This window comes from Triturus cristatus, chromosome 2_2, assembly GCF_964204655.1.
Source record: "Triturus cristatus chromosome 2_2, aTriCri1.1, whole genome shotgun sequence".
Classification (NCBI taxonomy): Eukaryota; Metazoa; Chordata; class Amphibia; order Caudata; family Salamandridae; genus Triturus; species Triturus cristatus.
In genome coordinates, this window is record NC_140582.1 from 1,092,714,907 (window position 1) to 1,092,727,475 (window position 12,569).

At 48.6% G+C, this 12,569-nt stretch overlaps 1 protein-coding gene across 2 annotated transcripts in view; it reads left to right on the plus strand.

Annotated features, from left to right (window-relative positions):
• SMYD1 (SET and MYND domain containing 1) overlaps positions 1-12,569 on the plus strand; it is a 135,007-nt gene that overhangs the window by 108,657 nt on the left and 13,781 nt on the right. For both annotated transcript variants that reach the window (XM_085642644.1, XM_085642643.1), the window contains one exon: positions 7,852-7,944. In XM_085642644.1, the coding sequence (XP_085498770.1) occupies positions 7,852-7,944 (93 nt within the window). The remainder of the gene's footprint in view (positions 1-7,851; positions 7,945-12,569) is intronic.

Here is a 12,569-nt window from a genome sequence, read left to right on the forward strand (position 1 = left end):
AGTCAACCTACTCAAGAAGTATTGAAACATAAACATTGACAAAAATCATAATCAAAATATTTGAACTTCAAGGTTTCCCTGTAGGACTAACTCTATATTACGGTGACAGCAGTACAATGAAACATTTGAATTTCCTTCTCTGTCTAGCTTACTTGAGCAATGCCTCATCCTTACAAAGATACATCGGAAAGCACCACAAAGTACTTTCTTGGACAGCAACCGCCCGGCAGAGCTGGGACACTCCAATGAACAGCCTCCTGTGATAAGGGAAGGGTCTGGCGTCAGCCATGTTTAGTGGACCAGGACTTGGAGTAAGACCTCGAATGGCAGTTTACTAACTAACTTATTGGAAACTTTTGTTGCGGTCCCATTGCAAAAACTAAGTTGAGTGGAAAAAATTGAAACTTCCTGCAAGGTTACAATTTTATCAATGTTCACAACCTTCCCAATGGCCTGCCTCTTCTCTGAAAAACATGTATGGTCTGACACTTATAAACTACTGACACACTTTTTGTGTCAGTAACTTTCATGCATGTAGTGTCCTCAGTGTAATTTAGGGGCACATAATATAGTATCTGATAGAGACTTATAGCCACAGATTCTTTACCTTAGAATATTCCCCAGGCATCAGACTGGATCGAGACATTTTTTGACCAATAACCTTGCGCGCAGGTCGGTGGTGTGGTTTGGCACCTTGTTTGGCTCTGCGTGGCATCGTTGGCATCGACCGCACCAGAAGTGATGTGTGCGATGCCTATATATGCACAACCCCAGCGCACTGTTCTCAGTTCTTCCTTTCCCATGACATCAACATGGATCTGGAATGAGTTCCCCTCAGTCACTTTTTGTCTGACTTATTTTGACGTTTTGTCAACTACTAGTGTGCCATATAATTTTTTTTTCAAGATGTCCCCGAATAAACTCAGCGGGTCAAGTCTTGGGGAGACTGTCATTGATAGATGTTGGTGACGAACCCCCACTTGGTGTATCTTTGTATCTGTGGTGCCTGGAAAGGACCACATCTCCGCGTCATGTGCTGTATGCAGGACCATGAACCCCATGGCCATCGCTTTAGGTCCTGTTCTCGTGAGAGGTCTCAAGACCACTCCCAGAGTCACTCGCGTTGGTCCTCTTTGCACTCCAAGACTGCTTGAGGTAAGTCCTATAGGAAGAAGTCCAAGAAGTAGAAGCCCTCTTCGACTTCTCTGTGTCACTTCCATTCTTTGGATGATGAAGAGGGTGATGCCATAAATCCCAACCTCTCTCTCAGGTCGTTCCTGTCCAGCCAGCGTTGGAAACTGGGGCCACTCCATGCTACCCTGAATTTCCTGGAGCCGGAGTGACCCCGGCTCAAGTCCAAGAGTTTTATGAGGACATTAGTCTCATTTTTTTGTTGGCTGAATCCCTCGTAGCCCCTTCGGACCCCATGTGTTTGGAACAGTCTCCGTCTGGGACTTCGCAGGCAGGTCCGCCCTTGGCACCAGTCAACCCCTCAGGATCCATTTGGTGGATCTGGATCGGCCAGATTCCTCACCACCAATGTGGACCGTTCCAGCAGCACTATTTCTGGCACAGCCACGTCCATGGGTGAGGCCGCACCTATTATGATTACCGGATTACCGGATGGAGGCTCGGACGATATTCTCCCCAGCTATTGCTGATGGGCGAGATGCAGCAAAGTTCATGAACCATAATGTCCCAGCAAAGATCACAATCATATGTGGGTTGGATACGACCGACTCACTGGGCAGAGCTATTGCTTTTTCGGTGGTGCTCTGACGTCACGCCTGGGTGAAGAATACTGGATTTCCAAGCCTTGCACATGGACATGCAGTTTGATAGAACTTATCTCTTTGGAGATAAGGCAGATTCGGCCTTGGAGAGATTCAAGGACAGTAGGGGCCACTGCTAGGTCACTAGGGCTCTCTGTGACACCACTTTAGCCGCATTCCGCCTTATACCCCTTCTGTGGCTACGGTGGGGGCTATCACCGGGGCCATTTCCCCTTATTCACCACAGCCAGCAGGCTCAGTCCTTTTATGGTTGCGACTCCCACAAGCCTCGTGGGGCCCAAAGCCAGAGGTCCACCCAACCCGCCCCCACTGGAAGCCGCAAAGTCTAAGCCTCTTTAGTATGCTTTTTGTCCAGCATGGGCATCAGGAATGCAGAAGAATCCAACACCATCTGCCCCAATGGCGGAAGATCCCTACGGACAAATGGGTGCTCCAGATTGTCCAATGGAGTATGCCCTCCCCTTCCAAAAAATCCAGTCGCCACTTCCTCTGTCCACAGATCAGCTGATAAAGGACCACCTTGCGCTCCTGCAGCAGTAAGTACTGGCCTTTCTGGGAAAAGGACCAATTGAGAGGGTGCAAGCATCAGAAGTAGGCCGTGGTTTCTATTCCTGCTACTATTTAGTGCCAAATAAGGATGGAAGCCTCGTCCTATCTTCCATCTGCCCCCTCTCAATTACCTCTTGAAAAATGAAAAAATGCAAGATGCTTACCCAGGCTCAAGTCTTATCTGCTCTCGACTCTGGAGACTGAATGGTAGCATTGTATTTGCAGGACGCCTATTTCAAAATTTTCATCTTGACTGCCCACAGATGCTTTACCAGGAACATAATCAATTTGCTGTGCTCCCCTTTGGCCTTACCAGTGCCCCGGTGGTTGCAGCACATCTGCCGAAATCAGGGGGTCCAGTCTTCCCCTACATCAACAACTGGCTGTTGAAAGCGGGCTTGCCCCAGGCAGTCGTCTCTCATCTCCAGACTAGGGCAGACCTCCTGCACCCACTTGGGTTTACTATCAATGTGCCGAAGTCACACTTGACTCCCTCTTAGATGCTCCCTTTCATTGGAGCTGTTACGGATACATTGAAGTTTCTGATGTATCCACCGGAACAATGAGTCCAGGATATTCAGACATTGATAGCAATGTTTCAGCCTTTATCTTGTATTTTGGTGAGACTGGCTCTGAGGCTGCCGGGTCTTGTTGCCTCCTGCTTTAAGTTCATAAAACATGCCCTTTGGCATGTGCGGGCTCTTTAGTAAGACTTGAATACCTAGTGGCCACAGCATCAGGGAAATCTCTCTGACATGGTCCAGATATCAGAGGGAACTGCAAAAGACCTGCATTGGTGGCTCACGAACCGTAATTGGGTCAACAGTAGACCTCGCTCTCTTCCCTACCCAAAGCTCACAGGGGTGACAGATGGGTCTCTTCTGGGTTGGGGCGGCCACCTGGGATAGGTGGAGATCAGAGGCCTCTGGTCTCTCGCAGAGACTCAACTCCACATCAGTCTAATAGAACCGAGAGCAATCTGACTGACATTGAAAGCCTTTGTTCCTTCCATCAAGAGAAACCTTGTTCAAGTGCACACATATACCACCACCATGTGGTATTGCAACAAACAGGGCGGGGTGGGGTCATGAACCCTATGTCAAGAGGCTCTGCATCTCTGGGCATGACGGGAATGTCAGGATATATTCCTGGTGGTTCAACATCTGGTGGACTCTCTGAACACCAGAGCAGACAAACTCAGCCGTCAATGGCTAGTAGATCACTAATGGCATCTCCATTAGGAGGTGGGGGATGGTATTTTCCTAGATTGGGGAGATCCTTGGTTAGATCTATTCACCACTACTGAGAACTCGCAATGTCAGCACTTCTGCATGATGGAGTTTCCAAGGCAGCTCTCACTCAGATACATTCCATTTTGAGTGGAGCTTTCTGCTGATACCAGTCCTGTCCAGAGTTCTCAAGAAGATCAAGAATGAATTAGCCCAAGTCATCGTAGTGGCTTTGGACTGGGTATGGAGAGTATGGTACCCCAAGCTCCTGAGCATGAGCATCTGTCTGGCTGCCCCTCTGGGAGGATCTTCTGTCACAGCAACAGGGCGCGGTCCTGCACAACAACCTGCCTACTCTCCACCTTCATGCGTGGAGATTGAGAGGCTACAGTTGAGGGTATTTGATCTCCCACCTGAAGTGTGTGATGTCATTCTAGCAGTCAGGCATTACTCCACTACAACAATTTATGCCTGCTGATGGGACAAATTTGTGGCTTGGTGTACATCTAAATTGGTTTATCCTCTGTCTCCACTCTTATCTGAAGTTCTTCTTTTTGTTCTATCCCTGGCCTGGCAAGGCTTTGCTTTGGGCACAGTTAAAGGATATCTGTGTGCCATTTCCGCCTTTCTACAGTTGCCAGACCAACCTCCCCTGTTTTAAGTCCCCTGTTGCGACCACATTCCTTAAAGGTTTGCAGCATGTTTTTCCTCCCAAGCCTTTCATTATGCCCCAATGGGACTTGAATTTAGTTCTCCCCTTCCTCGTATGTTATCCTTTTGAGTTGATGCACAGCTGCCCTCTACAGCTCCTAATTCTCAAAAATGTCTTTCTTGCAGTGATAAAATCTGCCAGGAGGGTAGCAAACTGCAGGCGTTTTCATTTAACCCACCCTACACTTCATTCTTCCCAGACAAACTGGTTCTTAGAACTCGAGCATCCTTTTTGCGAAAGGTAGTCTCACCTTTTCATGTCGGGCAGAACATCACACTTCCTACCTTTTTTCACCTCCTCATCCTTCTAAAGAAGAGGATAGACTCCATCGCCTGAATCCAAAAAGAGCATTATCTTTCTATATTGATGATACCAGAGAATGGTGGACGATAAACTCTTCGTTGGATCTGCAGGGGTAAAGAAAAGGAAGGCAATCCACAAGAGAACCATCTTTCAATCGATCATCCTCTGTATTAAGATCTGCTACGCAATGGCCAAGAACAGCCCCCTGAGGGATTTAAGAGCTCATTGCACCAGAGCTAAATCTACAACCACTGAGTTGCCTAAAAGTGTCCCAGTCCTGGACATCTGTCAGTCCGCTACGTGGACATCATTGCACATGTTCACCAAACACTATTTCCTCGACAGTCACGTCCAGCGAGATGGACATTTTGCCCATTCGATCATCCAGGACTTCTTCATTTAAAACAGTCCGCAGACCCACCTCAGAGGAGAGATTTCTTAGGTATCTATTCAAAGCTAGGGAATCTGCGGCTAAAAGTCTCTATCAGATGAACTAGTTAAGTTACTTACATCCGGTAACCCCTTATCTGGTAGAGAGTCTATCTAGCCACAGGTTCCTTGCTGACCCTCCCCGTTCTGCGCACTGTCTTACCACATGAAGGAGATCCTTTAGGACCTCACTTTGTCACACTCCTCAGCTTGGCTCTGTGTTTTTGGTGCGGAAAAGCAGTCAAGAACTCAGGTCAGCGCCCCAGTGTGGCACTGCGCATGTCACTTCCAGCGGGGTCGACTCCAACGATGCCACGCGTAGTCGAACGACACAACCTTCTGGCACACAAGGGCATTGTTCAGAAATATCCAGATCCAGTCTGATGCCTGGGGAATAATATAAGGTAAGGAATCTGCGGCTAGATAAGGTCCCTACGAGATAAGGCATTACCTAAGGTAAGTAACTTGTTCGATTTGAACTCAGGATCGTTTCCTTCCTTACTACTTTGCTGCAGTTGATACACTGGAAGACAGGCAGTGGTTGTGTAATGCAATTTTGTAAGCCTCACCAAAACAGCTTTACAGACACTAAAATTAAGTGGTTTCACTAGTCATTACTAATTAGTCACTGTCTCCAGTTTTGAACATTTTACCTACTAATCACTTATTTCACCTTTTTCTAATTAGTTCAGTGCAGCGATTTGAATGGAAATATAGAAGTGCAGGTACTCACTATTTAGTGTACCTGTTTGCTCCTGAGAAGTGCCAGGACTCTCCCCTTAATTGTATTGTAGCAGTGCTGAGAAGTGCATGCACTCTCCCTTTCAAAGTATGGAAGTGCAGGTACTCAGACCGGACAGTGTCTGCCCATTGAAAACACGCAAAATGCATTATGCTATGCAGGGCCGGCTTTTGGCATGAATACACTGGGCCCAGGCTCATGGCACCAATCTCCAGAGAGGCGCACGGAGATGTTTTATTAAGGTTATGCAAACAGCAGTGCCCCCTCACTTGTGAACACAAAAGGAGTTCCCCTGCTGACTCATTTTATTCACAAAATCATTTTATTCACTAACAGTAATGAGGGCGTCACATTTATTTCTATCTAGGGCATTATCCACGCCAGGACCGGCTCTGAGGCTATCACACAAAAGTCCTAGACCTGAAACAGTCCGGGAAATGACCTGAAGGGTCAACCATGTGCGTATTGTCTTTGGGATCAGTGTTTTCCATATTATTATAGGATTGCCTGTTTGGCACACTACTAAGCATGTACAGGTAAAATGAGCTGAGTGGGGAACAGAGTGCTTTTTTTAGGGCTGCCCTTAAACCAGGGGCGTGCCCATCATGTGTATGAAGGTTCCCGTGTACACTGTGCGGGGCACAAGATGTGACGGGCGCCCAGAGATGCAGAGGTAATAGCACCATCATGGCAACACTCCCCACCCCCAAGCACATAACATGCATGCAAATAAGTACACACCACACAGATTTTGTTTTGGGAAAACTGCTGCAGGTTTATTACATACAACGTTATGTAATATGGTGGGTTATCCTACGGGCGATCCAAGGGCAGGCAACCATCTGGGTACGCCTGCCAGCCTGATGAGCCAAGCAGCACTGGGGCGAACCCCATCTGTGCTGCCCCTTCTGGTGATCCTCTCCCCGGATCACATGACACATGGTCCCGTATTACTCACGCCCCTTTCAGGGAGGAGCGTAGCAAGGCAAGCCCCCAGTTGTTAAGGCCCACAACCGCCCGAAGGACTAACGGGGCGCCGACACGGTTTTCCAGGAACCTCCCATGAGGCTCCTGGGCTCTGGCACCCCCTATGGTGCCGGACAGAGGTACCCTTCGGTACCCATTTGCTTCCAGATCGCCCTGTAACTCTGCCTGCAACAAAAAAAGTACAACATTACAACATTCTCATCATACTTCCTGCCACCAGCCACCAGCCACGCAGGGAAAGCGGTAGAGTGGGAGACGGCGTGTCCAGTGAGGCAGCGACCGCGGCGTGTCCGGTGCGACAAAGAGGCCGTCAATGTGGTGGGGGGACCTATATACCCCTCACCGCGCCTCGAGCACCGGATATGACGCAGCACCGCACGCGCCCAGGAAGGGGACTCCGCCAGAGTCTCTACCCCCTCGGGGGGGAGGGGTTGTGGGTGCCCGATGCCACTAGAGGGCTGCCCTCTTGAGTGGCCTCCTGCGTTGGCCTCGGGCAACCGCAGATGGCCACCAGGGAGGGACTCTGCGCCACAAAGTGATTGGCCATGTTGCAGCCCCCAGTTCTAAAGTACTGTGTGTGACCACAGGAGCATCTTTGAAAAAGAATACTTGTGGAAAGCCACGCCTCTCGACCCGCCTCCTGCACACTCCTTGGCCAATGCTGGAGAGAGGGAGGAGGGGCAGCACTAGGAAATGACAGCAAAAAACATGTCTGCTCTCCCAATCCTGGCCAAGGCATACTTCGGACATAGTAAAGGCACTGGGTTTTCCCTTGGCTGCCTTTCATCTGAAAAGCTTTTCATTTTATCCTAGTTCGATAAATACCTAATTATAATATGTTTATCCTGCTGACGCTCCAATGGCCGTAAGTCCAGATATTCGTGGGGTAGCAGTGAGTGCATTGTCCGGCAGTGGTGCTGATGGTTTTATTAGCTCAGTACTTACATCTCTTCACAGTGGGACAAACTCACAACAGGTAAGTCATTGTGAATGTAGGAGATTGTAGACACGACAGCTGCAGTAACGCCGCGAGTGCCATCAGAAAGGCTAATATTGATGACCTTCCGGCCCAAGGTCAGATTCATGACTGTCTTTTCCCTCTCACAGCCGTCGGCAGAGGAGGTCAGAGAGGCCATACAGCTCTCCAAAGACACCCTGGAGAAGATCGGGAAGGCTCGCTCTGAAGGCCTGTACCACGAGGTAAATGTGCGTCCCTGCATGCGCGCGCAGGGTCAAACCGCATTGCAAATTGACATGAACATATGCTTGGCAGGGTTGACCTTTAATTTTGTATAATATATTTACATTTCATTTGCAGATTTACCAAAAAATAATCGAAAATACCAACAACTCCCGAGTTACCTTCTATGTTTTGGTATATATGTACACCATTCTGAAATGGGGTGCAGAAAAAACCCTCCTTAAATCAGGTTATGATCACAAACAGTACAAATGCTACTTGGAGAAAAGGAGCCAAATGAGATAGGTTTACGGGTCGCTCACACTTACTCATGATTTCCAACCTCACCTGTGTCATTATTAGCTAAGTATTCTTTAATCTGGCTACTAGTTGTGCCAAGCACCACTAATCATTTAGTTTTTAGTTCATGTTGCCCTTCATTCCTCTGTACAAGCCAATAGAATATTGCAGTTATCAGACTGTGACCAGGTAGCCCTTGAGAGACTTGAACAACAATTCTAACATGTGTATTCATCTTTTTCTACTCAAGAGATGTCTATGCTGGTGTACAGCACAGTCATGTGAGTCGTCAGTTCTCAGGGGCTCCTATGATGCCATGCGTGATCAGGCCTAAGTCTTCCACCCATTACTTCCATTCAATCGATATTGTCATTGTCCTGCCTGTCTCTCTTTCTTGCTGTGGGTATATGACTAGAGTGAAATGTCCCCCAATAATTAGTGGTCTCAATGTGACATATTTTAACTCTTGGATTGCCTGCTGATTGAAGGTGTACATGGGTACCACCGAGAGAAGGTAATGGTTCCACATCCAATCTAATCAGTGGCCTTCCTTACATTTTTTAATGATGGGAGTTGTGGGCCTATCAGTACCCTTTCCACTGTTGTTGTCCACAACACTTAGGAGACATATAGTTTTGGGAATAAGTGGAGTGTAGTCTTTTTTGGTCTGCATATCAAGGGTGAATATCAAGTAGGAAGCACAGGTCTGCATTTAAGGAGGCTATCTATGTAAAACACTCATACACTTGGCTGTAAACTCCATTGTCAAGTCTAAGCATTGGCTTTGCATCTTTTGCACTCACCTGTGGGCTTCCTGGTTCACCCATAGCTATTGGGAGTGAGCAAACAGAAGGATTTCAGCAATAACTCCTTACCATACCCCCAAACCCTGCCTCCAAAACAAAACAACAGTAACCTTTATCAACATCTTAATAACTTTCAGCCTACCACAAAGGCCCCAAAACATACAACAGTTCCCTTTTGTCCCCACTACCCCTCTCCACACTTCCAAACCACCTTACTTTATTTTGACCTGTCGAAGTAACTGGGAAGATGTAGACACCCATCAGTTTGGCCTCTGTGATAAGTGACTGCTGTCTTCAGGAGACCGTGGTTCCTCTGCAGATAGACATCAGCCACTCAAAGCTTATCAGTGACCCCCTTCAACTCTCTATTGATGTCTGTTGTGATCGGCTTCATACTCTTTTTGTTTTCTTAAGGGCTTTCTCCATTTCTCTGTCTCTGGTTCCCTTTGGCATTTCTGTGATTAGGAGTCAGGAGACAATTCTCTGTCATGTGGCTTTTATGCCAAAAGTCAAGGATCTGTTTTGTTTTAGTGATGTATTCCTTCTGAGATATCTGGTCTTGCCATTTGAACATTAGGTTGAAGTTGTGGTCATATTTGTAGGACACCTGTCAAAACCAACATGTTCGAGGCATATGAGCTGCAGATTACACAGTTTTGCATAGATCGCCATCTGGTGTTGAGCCCGGATGTTTGCAGTTTGTTTTTCCTTTTGGAAAGTCTTTGGAAGTCACGAGGTCGGTGACTCCTCCTTTGGATCGTATTGCGCATGGGCTTCGGCTCCATCCTCAGATAGTTTTTTTCTGCCATCGGGCTCGGATGTGATACTTCGCGCTCCGGTTCCGAACAGCTTCCAGTTCGACGATCGACGCGCAATCCTCACCCCAATCGCTGTATTGTTTTCGATCACAATCTCTTCAATCAACGCACCTTCTCATCGACACAAACTTTCGGTTCCAGTCGTCGACGGCGGCCTTCGGGCCTACCCAGGCTCCGGTCCCGGCTCATGGAAAGAACTCCATTTAAAAAGTGCCCTCGATGTGGGTCCAAATTTCCCCACACCAATCTTCATGAGGTATGCAACCTTTGCCTCTCCCCAGAACACGAGGCTCGAGACTGTCCGGCCTGTAAGTCTTTCCGATCCAAAAAGACTATTCGGGACCGAAGAGCCAGAAGGAACATGGCACACTCCTCGACGTCCATTCCAGTCGACATCTTCGGAGACGACATCGACGATCCGGAACATCATCGTACCGAAGAGGACCTCGTCAGCGCTTCCGAGGCCGACGAGTCAGATGTGGAGGACATCACCCCGGCGCAGAGGGTCGTGAGTACCAATCTACCCCCTCCCACACCCGCGCCAACACCCAAAAAGGCTTCGGTCACGCCTTCGCCTCCGGGCCTAGGCAAGACCAGAGACACTGCTTCACATACCCCACCTTCGGGTCCGGTGAAGAAGCCAAGTAAGCCTTCCGGCAGCTCAGGCTCGAGCCAGCCTGCCAGCGGTGCCGAGAAACACACTTCGGCACCGAAAAAGAAGATGACATCCACCTCGACACCAAGCTCCGTCACGAAGCCCTCGGGGTCGAAACCCAGCCCTTCCGCACCGACGCCATCTTCGGTGCCGACCAAACCACACAAGGCCACCGGCACCGACACTTCCAAGCCAAAGCCCATCTCGGGCCGACCAAGAGACCGTAGGGTCCCAAGCCGGGTTCTAAACATCATACTGGCACGGAAAAACCTAAAAAATCATCGGCCCCGACGCCTTTGGCGCCGACGGACCAAATTACCTCACCAGAGCTATTTACACCGGATCCCTTGCAAAAAACTCTTACCAAGGATCCAAAAACTGGACATTTGACACTCTCCACTAAGAAGAGACATTTGGAGAAGCCTCTTCCGCTTCCACCTTCAAAGAGGAAGGACTCTGCTACCTCTCCGTTCAGAATACCTTCCCCTCCTCCTCCACCTCCTCCTCCTTCCCCACCTCCACCCCCTCCACCCTCTTCACCTCCACCTCATCGTTCTCCTACTCCGTCTACAGACGATGATGATCACGGGGACCCATATTATGATACAGGGGATGTGCCACAAGACCCCACCCCTACAGGATCTCCAGATCCATGGGACGATTATCACATACCAGATATTCCCAACGTCCCACAAGACGATATTTACCCTTCTAGACCATCTCCACCAGAAGATTCATTAGGGTTTAACCATCTTCTGCAAAGAGCAGCACATTATCGTGAGGTGGACATGCATAATGACCCTGTGGAGGAAGATTTCCTCCTAGACACATTCAATACTACACAGAGGTCCACATCCATACTTCCCATGCTCAAAGGGGTGGTGAAGCATGCGGCAGAAGTTTTTAAAGACCCAGTTAGAGCCAGGGTCCTTAACCCACGTATCGAAAAGAAGTACAAACCTGCTCCCTCAGATCCCTCTTACATCAGGGGACCAGCGCCACTAGATTCCTTAGTGGTCTCTACGGCACGTAAAAGGGCAAACTCTCAAGCGTCAGGTGATGCACCACCACCTGACAAGGAATCGAAACTGCTAGATGCTTCAGGCAAACGCACTGCATCCCAGGCCGCCAACATATGGCGTATAGCAAACACTCAGGCACTGCTGGCCAGATATGACAGTGCTCATTATGACGAATTAGAGAGCATAATGCAACATCTCCCTGAAAAATATAAAAGTAAAGCCAACGAGTTGATTCAAGAGAGTAAAACAATCACAAACACCTCTATACGTTGTGCCCTAGATGCAGCAGACACAGCCTCCAGGGCCATTAACACCAGCGTCCTTCTCCGTCGTCATGCTTTGTTAAGGGTATCTGGGTTTAAACCAGAAGTACAAGCCACCATCCTTAACCATCCCTTTGACCAGGAACATCTATTCGGGCCAAAGGTGGATGAGGCCTTAGAAAAGATGAAAAAGGACACGGATACCGCAAAATCCATGGGGGCCTTACAGTCTCACCCGCCCAGATGCTCCTTTCGCCACTCATCTTTTCGGAGTGCATCCAGAGGCTACTCCTCAGACACAGCGTCCACCTCTTACAAGTCCCCTACTCAGACCACCTTTACAAAAGGTTACCAAAGAGGCGGCTACAGGGGTAACAACAACAAGGGCAGAGGCAAAACAAACAACGCCCGTTCTGCCACACCTACTTCCCAATGACTTCCCCCCGCTCCCCCCAGACCATTCCACTCCAGTCGGGGGCAGACTCACAAATTTCCTTCATGTCTGGGAGACCATCGCCTCAGACAATTGGGTGACCCAAATAATTCGGTCAGGATACTGCCTGGAATTAACATCTATCCCCCCAAACATTCCCCCCAGGCAACGCCCAATGTCACAAGAACATTCAACATTGCTAAGGCCAGAGGTAATCTCCCTCCTACAAAAACAGGCAATAGAACACGTTCCTGTCAATCAGCAAAATTTGGGGGTCTACTCCCTATATTTTCTAATACCAAAAAGGGACGAGACTCTACGACCTATTCTAGATCTCCGGCCCCTAAA